The sequence below is a fragment of the Sceloporus occidentalis genome, unplaced genomic scaffold (assembly GCF_023333645.1).
Source record: "Sceloporus occidentalis isolate IW3139 unplaced genomic scaffold, rSceOcc1.0.p SCAF_10, whole genome shotgun sequence".
Classification (NCBI taxonomy): Eukaryota; Metazoa; Chordata; class Lepidosauria; order Squamata; family Phrynosomatidae; genus Sceloporus; species Sceloporus occidentalis.
The window spans coordinates 35,381,333-35,398,590 of NW_028316990.1; the positions used below are offsets into that span (position 1 = coordinate 35,381,333).

The window sequence follows — 17,258 nt, forward strand, 5'->3', positions numbered from 1 at the left end:
TCTTGAGAAAGGTTGTTTTATTGAAGCAAGTAAAATAAAAGAAAGACAAGGCATACATACACACTCTAGCTTCAAACACATTAAAAAGGAGAGAAACAAACCATACATACACATTCACTGGCAATGCAAGGCTGTGAAGCAAAAGCCTTTTGTTTGGCAGCATCTTATATAGCTTTTCTCCTTCTGCAAAAGCTTCTAGAAAAACATCACATCATTCAACCTAAAGGGGTCTGGACCAAGGAAAGGGGGAAATCATTCCCATGCCAATTACAGAGTTGTTCACCAGTTACAAAATGCTGATATGAGATGGAGCGTCTTCTCTTTTGGGATTGGGATATGATTCCTCCATCTCCCTGTACCATCCAGCTGCAGGGAGAACTTTCCTAGACTCAAGGTAAACCAGGTCTACAACGTCAAAGGCAGCCTGAACCATACTTTTGCTAAAGCCATAGATAGGCTCAAGGCCTAGCAATGGTGAAGAGATTTTTTTTTTTTTGGTGCAGTGGTTTGAATGTTGGACTAGGACTCTGGGAGACCAGGGTTCAAATCCCCGCTTAGCTACAGAAACCCACTGAGTGACTTTGGGAACCTCATGCTCTTTCTCAGCTTGAGAAGGAGCCAATGGCAAACCTCCTCTGCAGAAATCTTGCCAAGAAAACCACTGCATAGGATTGCTATAAGTAAGGCTTGACTTGAAGGGACAGAACAACAACAAGGATCTGACTTTTAACATATTACGGTTAGAGGCAGCATAGTGTAGTGGTTTGAGTGCTGGGCTAGAACTTATTATTACAAGGGATATCTCTTTATTTCAGGGCCAGAAATTTTGTTTCCTATTGGACTGGCCTATGCCATTTACTAAGTGGGTTGTCCTCTACTTGATGGTTGGAAGGTTTCCCCATTTATCCAGGCAAGGCAAGATGCCCAAAGAAGACAACAAAAACAACAACAGATAGACAAATAAAAAACAAATATACCTTTTAAAAATCCCTGTATTTACACATTTACCATAGAGAAACGGGGGAATGCAGGCACCCCTTCACTACTTCCTTTCTTCTTTCTTCTTTTTCTTCTTTTGAAAACACAACAACAACCCAAAGATGCCCATGCTATTACATGGCAGGGGATACGGGACTCTGTGCATCACAATTATATACAAAAGATATATATGGCAATATATTTCCCAGAAGAGATGAAATAATGTTCCGCAAAGGACTCAGAAACCTTACCCCAAAGCCTCAACTACTCTGCGGAGCTGGCTCTGGGGATTACTTTCAGGATGATGGGCTTTTTGGGTGCCATCAGTCCTGTTAAAGCCATTTCCATTGGGATCTGAAACATAAGAAGGTTGAAAGAGATTCACGTTGGTTGGATGCTAGCTTATGGCCTATCACTTGGTTCCAAACATTTTCTAACCCAAACCTATCCATCTCTAGAAGTGAATCTCGTTGATTCATGTGGTCTTACTCCATGGAAACTCTTCCAAGACTTTAGTTCTAGTTCATCAATTTGGATGTCATTGAGTCCCATTGAGGGAGAAAAGTGGGATATAAAGCCTTGAAAATAAATACATAAATAAATATGAATCAAAGAGGCCTTTTCCGTCATTTGCCAGTTTTACAAACTGATTGATGAAATCAATTAACAGAGTTCCAGCCCCAATTATTATCAAGAGAATGCTATTAGCAATGTGTCTATTAATCTAGTAATAATTAATCCATGATATTTTCCAGAGAGTGACATAAGCAAACTCAAAACAAAACAAAACAACCCACAAATATCAGAAAATGTCATCACCAAAAGAGACCACTAAACTACCCACCAACTGGCTGTCCCTAAAAACTTTGGGCACTGGATACTGCAGATGGAAAGAATATTAAAGATATTCAAATAATAGAGGGAAAAATGGGTTTCCCAAGTGTCAGAAAATGCTGAGGAAAATAATAATATGCATTTTGGAATCTAAGCAGCACAGGATTTATTCTGCATGAAAAGTGTACAGGATTTTGCACAGAAAATGGCATTTTATGCTCAGAAAGCAAGTTTCCCAGCAGAATTTTCCAGTCATATTTTCTGCACTAAAATGCAATTTTCTGGGCCACAAAAATATATGATTTCGCCACGGAATAAATCCCAAACTGCAAATTCAAGAGGGATGTTGGCTGTTTGTGTAGTTTTTGTATTATTTTTTTTTAAATGGCCAGAATCCTGCTGGGGACTTGCGTCTGTATAAATGGATTTGCATCTGCAGGAATTAGAACTGAGTAGTTCCGTAATGTCCATATCCAGTAAGGGGCTGATGTTATATTACTATGTGGGGGAGCCAACAAAGTGACCCGTACACATTGGGACAATAGGGCCGATGCTAAACAGGACCAATGTGCATCAGTCCCATTGTGCACCAAAACACTGACCAGGGCATGGCAATTGGGAACGTCTTGCTTGTGTCTTGTTACGCATCTCCACAATTCACTAACGGGATTTCTCAGTGTCTCTGCTACATAGCTAAGTATATACATATACTTAGCTATGTAGATAGGACTGATATCTGCACAAGCAGATATCAATCCTAATTCCTCACCTGTGTTTCCTTGCAAGGCCTGAAGGTAAAATTCTGCAAGAGGCTCGCTATACCAGCCTTCAGGATAAGGAGAGCAAATCTCATCCCGATGCAGTTCCTCGGACCAGCTCCGAATGGCAGGTATGTATAGGGGTTTATGCTCTCTTTGTTCTCTTTACTGAACCTGTTGGTAGAAAAGGACGAGGGAGAGGATTTGTCAGTGGCAACTGTCTGCCCAGTTGGAATAACTCAGTACCAGATCATTGAAGGCCAAAGTCAGGATTGTCCATGCCATAGGATTTCCAGTTCATATGTACAGTTCCAAAAGCATGGACAGTGAAGAAAGGTGACAAGAGAAGGAACCCATTTGAAATAAGGTTCTGGAGGAGAGTTCTGGGTTACCATGGACTGCCCAAAGAACAATAAATAAGTGCGAAAGCAAATCAATCCTGAACTCCCATTAGAAAGCAAAAGGATTAAACTGAGGTTATCATACTTGGGCCACATTGTGAGACAACATGACACATCAGAAAAGACAACAATGCTCTGTAAAATGGAGGCATGTCAGAAAATAAAAAGACTGTATGAAGGACTGACTTATCTCTGAGCTTGCAAGACCTTTGGAGGATTATTAATAAAAGGGAGTCTTACCAGTCTCTCCTTTATAGGATTTAAGGATATAGCCATGTTAGTCTATAGAATCAAAGATGCTCCATGATCTCTCTACATACTCTCCTTTATAGAGTCACCACATGTTGAAACCAACTTGATGTCAATTAATAACAACCAACCCAAAGAACTACTTGGTCTGATCAGGGCCAGCCCCTATCTTTAGGCTGAGCGAGATGATAGTCTCAAGCCAAAGATGCTGGCGTTGGCAGCAAGATATCAGAGGAAAGCAAGACATTAGAGAAGAGACTGGTGTGTTGCACACTCTACATCTGTGCCTCTTTGGGTAGCCTACAGCATTCGGATGCCATCTAAAATACTGTCCCATCACCAGCATCAAATGTATTTCCAGCAGCAAGCGTAAAAACACAGCCCAAACTCATTGCAACACATTTGGTGGGAAGGCAGAAGAAGAACCTTGTTTGAATGGCCCTAAGCTGTCTTTGCTGTGACAGGAGCGCACTCATTAATGCAAGCTGCCTTCTGGCGGTGCGGAAGGAAACCCTCTGGCACTGTCTGAGGCTGGCATCACACCTCCCCAGCTGTTATCTTGCCAAAGTTGACATGAGGAAAACAACCTGGGAAGAGGTAGGTATCTGTGTGTCATTTCTCAGAAGCAGGATGACCAGTTTTTAAAGCCTGAGGGCACTGTATGTTTTAGCATGGAAACGTGTGGGACTGGCTCTTTCATCATTTCCCCAGAGTTGTTAGACAGCTAAATCAGGTGAGATTATGATCGCCTTTAAGGACATGGTGGAGGGGAGCAAGCCAGGTCTCAAGAGGCTCTCTGTGTCATAAGACAAAGCTTTCTAGGTGTTGGTAGATAACAACCCCCATTATCCTTGGCCACGGACCTCACTGGTTCAGGATGATGGGAGAAATAGTCCAAGGTGCCAGGAGAGGAATGGTGTAAGATTTATTCTAAATGGGTTTGCCCAATATTCTCTACACAACTACAACTCAAAAATCCATGGGGGAAAAACAGGAAGATGTGAGCACACAAAGAAAAATGGATATCAAAGAAAGATGAAACAATTCCATTCATTACCTTTCAGGTCTAAATTCTTCAGGGTTGTCCCATACTTCTGGGTCAAAATGCAAGACGTGTGGAGGGATCATAACCGAAACCCCTTTCGGAATGTGGATTCCATTTATCTCTATATCCTTCATGCAAAGCCTTTCAATGCGTCCGCCAATTGGATACATCCGGAGGATTTCGCTGACTGCCATATCGAGGTATTCGATTTGCATGAGGGCATCGTAAGCAAGGGGAGCCTTCGGGAGAGAGATGGAAACTATAGGAATATCCAGCCAGAGATCCTAGTATCTGGAATGGGACGTCTGATTCACTGGCGGGGATATGTGGTTAACCAAGGCCACATAGCAAAACTATGGTTATAATGAGGTGAAAGGAAATTTACCACTAAATGGTTCTATTGCAGGGATGGGGATTAGATTGGAAATCCAAGACATTGATAGACTGCAAACCCTAGCACCCCTGGCTGGTTAGGGCTGATGGAAGTTGTAGTCCACCAGCATCTGGAGGGCCACAAATTCCTCATCTCTGTTGGAGAGCTGCAGCATACCTTGTTTGGCAGAACAGCATCAATCTCATCCTGCAGTTTCTGCTGAACATCGGGGTGCGTGGCAAGCTCATAAAGCAGGAAGCAGAGCATGTTGCTGATGGACTCATATCCCCCAAAGATGAAGGCAATCGCTTGGGCGAGGATCTCTTCGTCGGTCAAAGCTGTACCAGGAAAGCCAAGCCAAGATGAAAGCCATGTTCTAAATGTAAAGTTCTACTACAATTCCATACTAGAGAAGACCGTTATCAGAGGACTGTCTTCGGGAATTGGGGATGCTTAGCTTGGACAAGAGAAGACTGAGAAGTGACATGATAGCCATCTTTAAAATATCTCAAGAGATGTCATTTGGAAGATGGAACAAGCTTGCTTTTTGCCGCTCCAGAGACTAGACCACAAACCAGTGGACTCAAATTACAAGAAAGGAAATTCCACTTAAACATTAGGGACAATGGCTCATTTTAAATCACATTGTTTTAAATTGAATTATTAGTCCATGTGTCTGACTCATGTAGGGAGGAAGGGTCTGTCACATACACACCCTTTCCGTGCACCAATTTTTGCCATCCATCTCCATACACATCTCTCTCTTATTATTTCGCCTTTTCCCACATAACAGTCTTGGTTATAGTCTAAGCCCCAGATCAGATTTTATCCAGGTAAATGAGAATGATCCCAAGCAATTACCTTTGTTAGTGTGATCCCCGTCTTTGCTTTTGGTTTTTGCCTCTGGTTTCTGGGTTTCCATCATCACTCCCAAGAAATCCACCCGGCCCTAGGGATATTAAGAAGCAATTGGAGAGCTGAGGATTTCCTACTGCTTGGGAAAAGTGTAGAACTTGGGAAAGATACTTTAGGATTAAAATGCCCAGAATCCCCAAAGCAAGATGAACATTGGCCATTACGACTGGGGGATTCTGGGAGGTGTAGTCCAAAAAGTAACTTTCCTAAACTATGGGAAACAGGAACCTTGAAACAGTATTTATTTGAAAATATCACTGCAGTGTCCTATGCTTCTCTACTTGAAATTATAGTGGACCCTACCAAACCATGGAGGTTTGATTCTGGGGTCCCTGGAGATGGGGGAAAAACATGGCAGCTCAAGCCATTATTAGTCAATGGGTGGCAGTGTGCACCCGTCCGCATCAGCGCATCTGCATTAATGCACTGTCATTGACTAATATGGGAAGGAGTGACTTACATGGGCCCCAATCTCTGGAAGGCTTGATCCTAACAAAGGCATTACTCCCCTTTGGATTTGAGGAGTTCTCTGCTTTTGCTCATGGTCCAACTTAGCCACCTTGTTTTTTAAGTTTCTGGTCTATGCTTTTTTATTTTATTTCATGTGTTAACTTGAAATATATGTCGAAGCTACCCCTATTATTATTATTATTATTATTATTATTATTATTATTATTTTACCTTTTCATGGCCTTGTTCCCGCTTCGCCTTCATTTTTAATATTGCTTTCGAAAGATATTCTACAGCACCGGTGTCAAACATGCTAAAATTCAGCTTGTTCAGAACAGGAGTTAGGCATGGAAAGATAGCTAACGGAAGGGAAAATAAAGCAGCATTAGATGTCTGGAGTACTATCACAGCCACTGGGTCCATGTCCTTTTAGCTATGTCCACAGAGGGAAGCAGTTGCAAAAGACAGAGAAACCTACAGCTTTGGTTTCTCCGGCCTTTGAATATCAACCTTGTCTGCATGGGCCACCCTCCACCCTCAATTCTGGAATTGAAACCCTCCACCACAAAACTGGGATCACTTGTTTGTTAAGGGGCCCTTCTATGCCACTCAGTAGGCATAACTGTCTGCATAGCTCACCAAATCCCCTTAGGGAAGACTGGAAACTAAGCAGTATGGAATTGCAGAGTATTGGTTCTAAAATAGCAGCGTCAACTTACTTATTGTAACCAACAGTGGAGAATTAAAGTTAATTGACACAAGCTTCTTTGCCTCCCTGACAAAGGGATCCTGGGGGTTGTTCATGGAATCCGTGGTCACCCCAAAGGAGCTGCTGGTGGCGACATCCAAGCTGTAGGGTCCGATGACTCTAAACAGAGGCAGAAAATGGGGAAACCATTAGAAAAGGGTCTGGGATGCAACACAACTCTTGTTGCTTCATACGCTGCAAAACGCACCTGCTGTTTTCCTTGCCAAACTGGGGAAGTTGGAGGGTATGCAATTGCTAGCCATTTAGCTTCTGTATATGGACTGGCAGCAAAATGTGTTCAACTGGTCTAAGCCTTTAAGAATTTATTTATTTATTTATTTATTTATTTATTATCCTGCCTTTCTCCCAAGGTGACGGGACCCAAGGCGGCTAACAACATATATATAAAACACATTAAAGCAACAATTAAAATGGTACAATTAAAATGGTAAAAAATATAAAAATTACAAATACAGTGTACCCTTGCCTTACATGGGGGATCCAATCCGGATCCCCCCACGCAAGGCAAATAACGCGTATCCTCAAGCCCCATTGAATATAATGGTGCTTGGGTGCGGCGGTGTGTGAGTGCCACAGGCATGCACACCATTGTTTCTATTGCAGCGTGGCTTCAGCGTAAGCTGAAAGCCACGTATTGTGCGCCCACATATGGCACGGGCCCACTGTATAAAAATTAAAACATACTAAATTAATAATAATAATAATCTAAAACCAATCTACATGCCATCGTAAAGCCTAACTTGTAGGCCATCTGATTGCTTTAACTTTTCTTCAGGGAAGGAAACAAACCAGCGGAGCCTCCTTTTATCATTTGTTGCTGATGCTCAGAGCCTTCAGTCACCTTCAGTTTTCAGCCACTTAACTGGCTCATGGTAAAGGGAACTAGTTTGGTGCCACCTATACTGAAAAAAATATACTATTTGCCAACTGTTCAGCAAACACATTTCAAGGTGGCAGGTGTAGGCAGTGTTGCAGAGTGACACCCACAGCCGTTGTTACTGCTCAGCAGTAGGAGCCAATGGTAATCTATCATTTATAGAGCCAAGACTGGAAAAACCCAGGCAAGAAATGGCCTACGAAGAGGGTCTAGGATACCACATTTTAGCCACCAGAGGGGAATCCTAAACAAACCAGCGGAGCCTCCTTTTATCATTTGTTGCTGATGCTCAGAGCCTTCAGTCACCATCGTCCTAAATTTTCCTTTCTGCTCACAGTCTTCCCAGTGCGCCTATTCATCATCTCAGATAGTGAGTTTCCCCAGAAAACGGTCCCTATTCCTAGTAATGTAGCACAAGTCCAATAGCTGGTTGTCTGAGAGTATTACTCACTCTTTAATCTCCACCGGCTCTCCTTTTTCTGCTTTTTCCAAAAGAAATTTGGTGAGGTTCTTTGCATAGTGCTGGATGATGGGAAGCATCTGTAAAAAGGCAAAACAAATACAGGATGATGGTATTCATTTGATTCCTGCTTCGTCTTTCGCTCAATGCAAAATAAAAGAACCAAACGCCTTGGTCCCTCCAATGTCCTTTCCACCAGCCACAGCTCTTCCATTTGTTACCCTTGCCAGTTTCCCCTGGTGCTGCCCTATCTTGCAAGATCATTGTAGGAATGCAACACCAAAGTAGTGGATGAGTAGGTGCAGAGGATGGGCCTCGAATCCCAAGTTGTGTTGGGCTATTGCCAAATCCGGTTGACTGTTGGTATTGCTAAATATCACTCAACAATTACAATTATTGTCAGTAACATGAAGATTAGGAGTATTTCTAGTCATAATTATTGCAGTTTATATATAGCAAAGGTATTTAAAGTGAGAGTTGTCATAGTGACAGGTGGCTTCAAGTCATTTGTTGGTAAAATGCAGCTTCTTTTTTTGCTTTTCAGAAATATTCATGGGCAGATATAAACAGTGCCTCTTCTCCATCCCTGTATTAAAATCCACCTCCAGAACGTCACTTTTCCAGGGCCTTTCCCCGCTATCTTCCAGTTCTTATTTACATCTGTCAACATGTTAAATGCTTCTAGCTGCATTTTCCTGCACCTTCCTCTCCTCCTTCCTTAGGAGGCAATCATCATTAGGATCATGATCTGAAATGAGCCTCAAAGTCCAATGGAAAGAAATTCCCTTTGCTCTGCAATCTGAAGTCTAAAGGCAAGGTGGAACTTATCATTAGACCAAGTGCACTGTCTGCCCCAGGTGGCAAATGCTGGGGGGCAGAGAGGGATGCTAAGATGTTGGGGTGAATGGATTTAGGTTCCAAACGCAGCCTACCCAAAGCTACTTGGTACCTTCTATGGCCAGGGGAGTCAGTCAGGTCAGGTTCTCTCCATGGGATTGTGGCGCTGGGGAGGGTCATTTTTTGTCCCTTGCCTCAAGCAGACAAATGTGTAAGACAGCGGTTCTCAACCTGTCGGTCACCCCTTGGGACCCTTGCCATGCTTGGATCGGGTGATCCAGACATGGCAGGGGGGAGAAAGATCCCTGTGGGTCCCCTCCGGACCCTTGCCATTCTTGGACCACCTGATCCAGGCATGGCAGGGGGGAAAAAGACCTCCATGGTGGGTTATAGTTACAGTTATGAAGTAGCAACGAAAATAAATATGGTTGGAGAGTCACCACAATGTGAGGAACTGTATTAAAGGGCCGTGGCATTAGGAAGGTTGAGAACCACCGGTCTAAGACAAGCCCTCCCTATAAGAGAATACTAAGGGTTTACGTTGGCAGGAATCCATTTGCTATGGAATCACTGCCAAAAAGCTGAATCCTGACTATTTTCTCATTTAGTGAAAGATTAACCCAGTGTACCACTGCTTCGCTGCCCTTACCCATGTTTGCCAAGATAAAGAAGCAGATCCTCCAACTGTCCCTATTATGGCAGGCAAAGTATTGATTAATCCTCTGCCGTCCCATTTTTCCAGCTGCATTTAAAATGTCTCAGTTTCTCTTTTTTCCTCCCATTTTCCTCCTTCATGTTCAACTCAGTTCAGTTGTTGCAAACTGAAGTCAAAGTGTAAAAGCAGTTTAATGTTATGAATGGTTTAAGTTCATGGTAATGTTCACTATGTATGTTTTCTTTAGCTGCGTTGTTCTTTTTTTAAATTGTAAGCAGCCTTAAATCCTAATTTTGGGACAAAGGCAGCTATCATCATCATCATCATCATCATCATCATCATCATCATCAATCATTATTTCAGCAGGGGGAGAGGAGAAGAGAAGAGAAGAGAAGAGAAGAGAGGATGGATGCAGTCTTTCCAATAGTCTCAAGCAAAAACATCATGCTGTCTAATATAGTACAATACAATATAGTACAACATGGTACAGCTGTTCAATATAGTAAAGCTATATTGTTGAATACCAAGGTCAGGATTGCCCATGCCAACTTGAGATGCCCAAATGACACCTGGATAAGACTCCTAATCCTTTAATAGTTGTTTAGATGAGAATTGCAGCAGCTGTGGTGTGACTCACAACCCGGTAACAGGCAACACCTGCTGAAAATCCCTCTTCTGCAAAACCTTTCAACATGCAAGAGCCCTCTCTTGTTTTTGCTCTAGGACCACTCGATTGCCATCCTATTCCCCATTCCTATGCATGAGCATGAAAGCTGGACGATGAAGGAAGGCGACGGGAAGAAAACCAACTCATTTGAAATATGGTGCTGGGGAAGAGTTTTATAGATACCCTGAACTGCCAAAATAATCTATTAGTCAGTCTTGGAGCAAATGCAAAACCAACAAGCTAAAATGACCAAATTCTGGCTATTGGGGCTATTGTATTGAGATGACACAACATATTAGAAAAGTTGACTGTATTCGCTAAAGCAGGAGGAAGATGTAAAAGAGGAAGGCTGCATTGCAAGTGGACAAACTCACTCAAGGAAGCCAGAGTCTGCAAGAGGTGAGTAAAGCTTTTGATAACAGGGGGACTTGGATGTCCCTTGTTCCTAGCATCGCCAGTATCTCCATAGACTGCAGTTAACAAAATGTGTACAGGATTGTCCTGTTAAAGGCTGAACCAATCTCGCCCAAACAACTGGCCAAACCGACTGGCTCCTGGTGTCTCATTGCAAGCCATCCCCTCGTTCTTACCTCCTTTAGCTTTCCACTGGTGAAGGCTGGGGTTAGCACATTGCGAATCCTCTTCCACTGCTCCCCTTTAGCAAAGAAAACGCCTTTTTCCATCTTGCCAGTTGGGGCAAAGTTCTGAGGGGGATATATTTTTTTTTTGGGGGGGGGGGAAGAAACAATGTGATAACAGTGTAATCACAATATGAGAATAAATGTACTGTATTTGGAAAGGACAAGAATACGGTTCCAGCATTCAAAGATCAGTGTTGCCTGTATCAATGATGTATTGTCCAGGCCTATGTTTGTCATCCAAGTTTTAAATTTCTCTCTGTATACAGATACATCTTTTAAGAAACTCCCAAGTCCTTGCTATAGTACTCTTTTTGCGCTGCAGGAGATGCAGGGCCTGGAAGTAACTAGTTAAAATGAGCAAGTTGCTTGAAATTAGTCTCTTTCCTCCAAATAGAAATGTGGTTTAATGGACAGTGGGTTCGCTGCTCTTACAGTGTACCAAAGTCTTTTTTTGCAAAGACTTTCATTGCAGTACTTTTTTGCTGGGAATACAGGACTAAAACATGGCATGTGATTTCATGGGAATGTATTTGTGGTCTTGTGTAGATTATTATTACTATCCTCATCCTCACTACTGCAAGGGGTGCCCTTTGGAGTACTCTCAGAAATGTTCTACCCGAAAAATCCATTGCTTTTCTTCTCTTTAATTCCGGAAAGATGGGTACGTTATTGTGTTACCGTCCTCTAAGAGATAGAGGATTGGCTTAGATCATGAGTGTCCAGAGAGAAAAACAGAATGATTTTCCTAACACTTTAAGAAAGAGATACAATCAGAGGTGGGAACTTACCCTCCGATTGGTAAAGACCGAGAAGCACTCCTTCACTAATACGGCTTTAATGATATCTGGATCTGTGACACCCAAGAGAGGCACTCGGCCATCATAAAACCTAGGAGAAATAGTTTATTCTGGGAGTTGTGTTTGAAACGCCTTTAAAATGGTATTTGATTCATTGGGAAGGGGGGAAATTTTAGCCATTGGGGTGCAATGGGCTTGAATTTGATTAAATTCATCTAACAATCAATTCAATTCAACATGCAAGGAAATAATATTTTTAAGTTTTGTACGTTGATGCAATTTTATATTGTGTCTAGCTAGATTATAATTGTCTTTTACATTTTTATTGTAAAGTTTTTACATTGTTTTATTTGTGTGCCATCTTGGGTTCCTTTCTGGGAGAAAGTCAGCATGGAAATAAATAAGTAAATAAATAAGTAAACGAAGTAAGGAAGTAAATAAAGAGCTAAATATATGCTCACCCCCAGATTTTTCCATATTCTTTAAAGCAGGCTTTGTCAAATTCAAATATTCCCTGTAACGAAATGTTTTAATACTGAATCAAAAATGCAGCACAGCAATCTATTATGATCAGTTGCTACAAAATCCAACAAAAAGCAAACTAGGTCCTAAAAAATTTCAGGCAGAACATGAAACCAGACATCTCCATGACATTCAAACGTGGTGAAAGAGTTGTGGTTGGTTTACACTGTGGGTTGAGAACAAGGCATTATCTGGAACCAAGGTGTAATCCTAGATCGTAGACTAGTTTTCAACAAACCATAGCTGTTTGCATTCAAGCATCACAAGTAACTGTGTTTAGTTTCCAACACAAAGTTCGATCATCTTTGTGTATCACATATGAAAGTGAAGCAAAAGAGAGGAAAGGCCCATGAACTGAGGTTCTGGCAGCCCTAGAAGTCATCCACATTCCTGCATGAATAAACATGAATGGTTTTGTGAGCTTACGATGCGATAGGCCCGGGTAGTCCCAAGGAAAGGGTATGGCGTAGGTCCTGGGATGCCCAACTTTTTGAAGACACCATAAGGCCAGATCCCATATCTATAAAGCAAAACAACACCTTTTATACAACTTCTGGAATATCTGACTGGTAGAGTATAACGATGGTCATGGTGCATGTAGGAAGAAAGACTATTACATGGTCAGGCTTTGGTACAACCTGTAGATCTGTCCTAAGGCAGACAAGTCCTACAGAATTAGATGGGTCCATTCCTGTCCGAACATCATTTGGAAACTGTGGCATCAAATGACAAAGTGCATGCGTGAAAGAGCCACCTCAGATGAAACACTGCTTAGGTTTCCCACATTGGTTCTGTCAGAGATGCTTCTTCCATCTCAACAGGGTTAGGTGATACACTGTCAAACATCTCTGTCTGAATGGTACCCTGAGGAGCAAAGATCTTCTAGGACCACCTAAGACTAGTTTGATTCCATTCTTCTTAGCTCAGGAGGTACCTCGCCACTAATACTTTTATCCTATTTCCAATGTTACTTCTTGTTGCTGTGTGCCTTCACGTTGTTTCTGACTTATGGCGACCCTAAGGCAAACCTATCATGGGAATTTCTTGGCAATATTTGTTCAGAGGAGACTGGCCATTACTTTCCTCTGAGGCTGAGAGCATACGATTTGCCCAAGTTCACCCAGCAGGTTTTATGGCGAAGCTGGGAATCGAACCCTGGTCTCCTTGAGTCAAAGTCCAACACTTAAACCATTATGTTGGCCCCCATTTCCACCCCTTTACCACTATTTTTATATGTATAAGGGTACAGCTCATGTGTGTTCCTTTGAATCCAATTGATGTCATTTTGGTAGCTTGTTCTTTCTTTGGCCTAGTGACTAAAAGCAATTGAGAGTCAGCTGCTATAAGTAAACAGTAACTTTTATTGATGAAACAACCGCCATAAGGTATCTTATATAAGTTCAACTCAAGTTCAGAACTTTTACATAACAACGTATCCCATGACAAACGATTGTTAACTCTTCATCATAACACAACATTTCTGTGTCTCCTTCTCAGCGATCTGAATCTGAACTCTCTTTCTCATGCTAGGTCTCAGTCACACTCAGAATGGAATCTCACCGAAGGCTAAGTGCCAACATTTTATCTCTGTTTTCCCCTTCTCGCCAGGCCTCTCTCATCACACACCATTGGGTTGGGTTTCTCCCTTTGTTTGCTGAGCTTTCCACTTAGCAACCCGCGATCAGGCTGCAACTCCACCCAAAATAGCCAGAACAACCTTGTCACACCTCCCTCCTTAGAGGTCATTGCTCTATTGAGGCCAAAATGGGTCTCAGTAAAGAGCAATGAGATCCAAGGACATCGCACATACTACCATACTTTTTTCCTGGTACTCTCTCTTCGGTTTCCTCATAGGCCCGGTATAGACTTGCACTTTGCATTGGTCTTGGCCCGAAATTAGGGTTTTGTAGGGCTGAGTCTTTAGGACTGGAGCATGGCTTTGGTGTGGCTTCCAGCTTCTTAGGACACATGCATCATTTAAACAGCATACCTCCAAAGTGACCTGAAGCAGCTTTATTTTGGCCTGCCTTTTTGGGCTCATAGACTCCAAAATATGTGAAGGACTCGGGTAATGCTATATGGGTTGCTGATCACTCTGTCCTCCTGCAAGGTTCTCTGCAGACCATCTTGCATCAGAAACAAAGGCATAGATGAGTAAGCCAACACTTCCTACCTACCCGCTGCTCTGTTTCCAGCCAACTTCCCTATCCATCCATTTTGGAGTTGTCTGAAACCCAATCCATGTTTTGGTTACTCCAAACTTAAAGCCACCAAGTTGTTCTTGAATCCCATTGTGGATTCCCAGGAAGCCCTTCAAGTCTTTGCTACACTGCAAGATAGCACTTAGTACTTAAGTCTATGATCTGAGGTATAAATCTCAGCCTCAGCTCTAGCTTTGTTTGTGCTCAAAGAGACTCTTCTTCTCACTGTGTCACTCTCACACACCATCTGAGCCACATGCCACTTTCCATGGTCTCCTATGCAGAACAGGTAAATATCACCTCCTCTGCAACCCTAAACCTCTGCTATGGTGTGTCTGAATGCAGTGGGAGAAGGGCCCAACTGGGTATCACCTCTCTTCCAAAGTGTTACCTGGTTCAGGATGCACCCAGACAAGCCTCTTAATGTTGCCACTGCCAACATGATTTAGATACAGACTGTGTATCGGTGAAGGAAATATTCTTTGGCTTACTCTAAGAACAAGCACCCACACGGCACATAATTTGGTGATGCGTATGATCTCAGCCCAGAAAAGTACAATTCTAAGTACATCTTTGCACTTAATGCACTTCTCTTTCACTTTTAAACATTATAAATACCAACTAGAACTGCATCAGAGGCTATGGTTTGTAACTTCAAAGTGATAGGGATGCTCCCCTTTGATGCAGAGTAATGCACTGTTTTGACTATGCATTGCACTTTGTTTTTGTGACTTGTCATGTTTTTCCAGTCCCTCGCATGCTCTTTTTTCCCCCTGTCTTGATGTGTCTATTAAATAAACAAAATACTTTATTTTTTAAAAAAGACTGCAAAAGAGCTTGAACGAAACATGAAATATTACTTACAGCACCAAGAGACCTATGGATATGATTAGAAGAGCCCAAGTCTCAATGGAGAAGTAAGTAAGGAAGTCCATCCTAAGCAATTCTCTGTCTCTGGATGTCTCTCAACTGGCGTCTCCCTTTTTAAAAAGAGGGTTGTTAGCACTCTGGAAGGCAACAGGGAGAGGAAATGTCAGGAGAAACGCAGCCGTCCTCGCTGCTGAAAATAATCTCTGCTTCAACTCATTTAGTTCAACGAGGAAGCAAGATTTGTCGGAATATTTATTACATGCCAGAGGAGGTGGAGCAAAGGCCCTACATGGGATGGAAATTGGCAGGCCAGTCAATGTTTACACAATTTCAGGAACTAAAAAGGGCTTTGAAAAGCAGCAATGAAGAACCAGCGGTTCTTTTAACTGTTTCTCCGCATTTTACCCAACCATGCAGGTCTAACCTTATATAAGTCTCTTATGGGCCCAAACAGACACACCAAAATAAAGCTGCTTTGGGTCACTTTGGAGGTATGCTGTTTAAACGACACATGCATCTTAAGAGGACGGAAGTTGTGCTAAAGCTGCACTCTAATCCTTAGTACTGGAGCATGGCTTTGGTGTGGCTTTGGGGCTTTTAGGGTGCATGCATCGTTTAAACAGCATAGCTCCAAAGTGACCCGAAGCAGCTTTATTTTGGCCTGTCTGTTTGGGCCCTTATGACAGAGGATTAATTGGGACTATCCCTACCAAATCTGGACAGTTGAGCTGAGCGATCCCCCTCCGTATTTCAAAGATCTTTAAACAGAGGCTGGATGACTATCTGTTGTGGATGCTTTGATTGTGAGTTCTGCATGGCAAAATGGGTTTGGACTGGATAGCCCTTATGGTCTTTTCCAACTCTATGAGTCTGTACAAACCTCAGGATTCTGTTGGTTGCAGCCATGGCAGTTAAGGGGGAATCATAGTGCTATAATTCTGTAGTGTAGTATGAATGGAGCCCTGCTCTGAGAAACTCCTTGAAGCAGTGTGAAGTCGAAGGCTTTCATGGCCGGCATCCATAGCTTTTTGTGGGTTTTTCGGGCTATGTGGCCATGTTCTAGAAGAGCAGCTCCCTGGAGCAGCTTTTTGACTGCAAGGAAGGCTACATCTCCTCTGGCCTTGAATAAATCAGCTCATAACAGTAACTATACTCATCCCTCCACATTTGCGGCTTTGATATTTGCGGATTTTATTATTCACGGATTTGATTAATATGTTCTCTCTAGGAATATCTAGTTCCTCCAGTGCAACTCTACAGTCAACTTTAACTAAGAAGTTTATCGCATGGGGCATAAACCGTTCCCCAGCGCGTTCTAACGGGGACGAGCGTGGGCGCGCATGGAGCGCGATGGGCACCGGATGGGGCCCAAAACGCGACTTTATCGCACGGGGGAATGCCGCCGCCGCCACCGCGCATTCCCATTGCGTCCCAATTCTGTTCCAGAGGGCGCCATTTCTGGGGACGCTTTGAAACAGTCCCCAGAAATGGCGCCCTCTGGAACAGAATTGGGACGCAATGGGAACGCGCGGTGGCAGCGTTCCCCCATGCGATAAAGTCGCGTTTTGGGCCCCATCCGGTGCCCATCGTGCTCCATGCGCGCCCACGCTCGTCCCCGTTAGAACGCGCTGGGGAACGGTTTATGCCCCATGCGATAAACTTATAAATGTTGCACTGAAAGACTTAGGGATTCCTAGAGAGAATACTCCACTAGGCCTTTGTAGCTCCTCCAGCACAGTTCTATGGTCAGTGTCTGTCGGATGTTGACCACAGAGTTGCGCCAGAGGACCTAGAGATTCCTAGTTTGAAGAATTCTATTACTCATGTTTAGGACTGTCATTTCTCACCCAGAATTGACGACAATATCTTTGTCCAGGGTCTGTGGAACTTTGTCTTGTTCCTCTTCCTCTCGCTCTGCGCTCTGCCCTCTGCCCACCTTGTTTCTTGCCTTCTTTGGGC

The 17,258-nt window shown here is 43.0% G+C and overlaps 1 protein-coding gene across 1 annotated transcript; it reads right to left on the bottom strand.

The window, feature by feature from the left end:
- Positions 1-15,508, bottom strand: LOC149306462 (cytochrome P450 3A21-like). Its single transcript, XM_089539676.1, has 13 exons — positions 15,294-15,508; positions 12,655-12,748; positions 12,168-12,220; positions 11,698-11,797; positions 10,859-10,972; positions 8,101-8,189; positions 6,723-6,871; positions 6,235-6,362; positions 5,500-5,587; positions 4,816-4,976; positions 4,278-4,504; positions 2,582-2,744; positions 1-1,332 (listed from the first exon to the last, which is right to left on the bottom strand). The coding sequence occupies exons 1-13, from the start codon at positions 15,362-15,364 to the stop codon at positions 1,243-1,245; spliced, it is 1,527 nt and encodes a 508-aa protein (XP_089395802.1). The 5' UTR covers positions 15,365-15,508; the 3' UTR covers positions 1-1,242.
- Between the last annotated feature and the right edge of the window lie 1,750 nt (positions 15,509-17,258).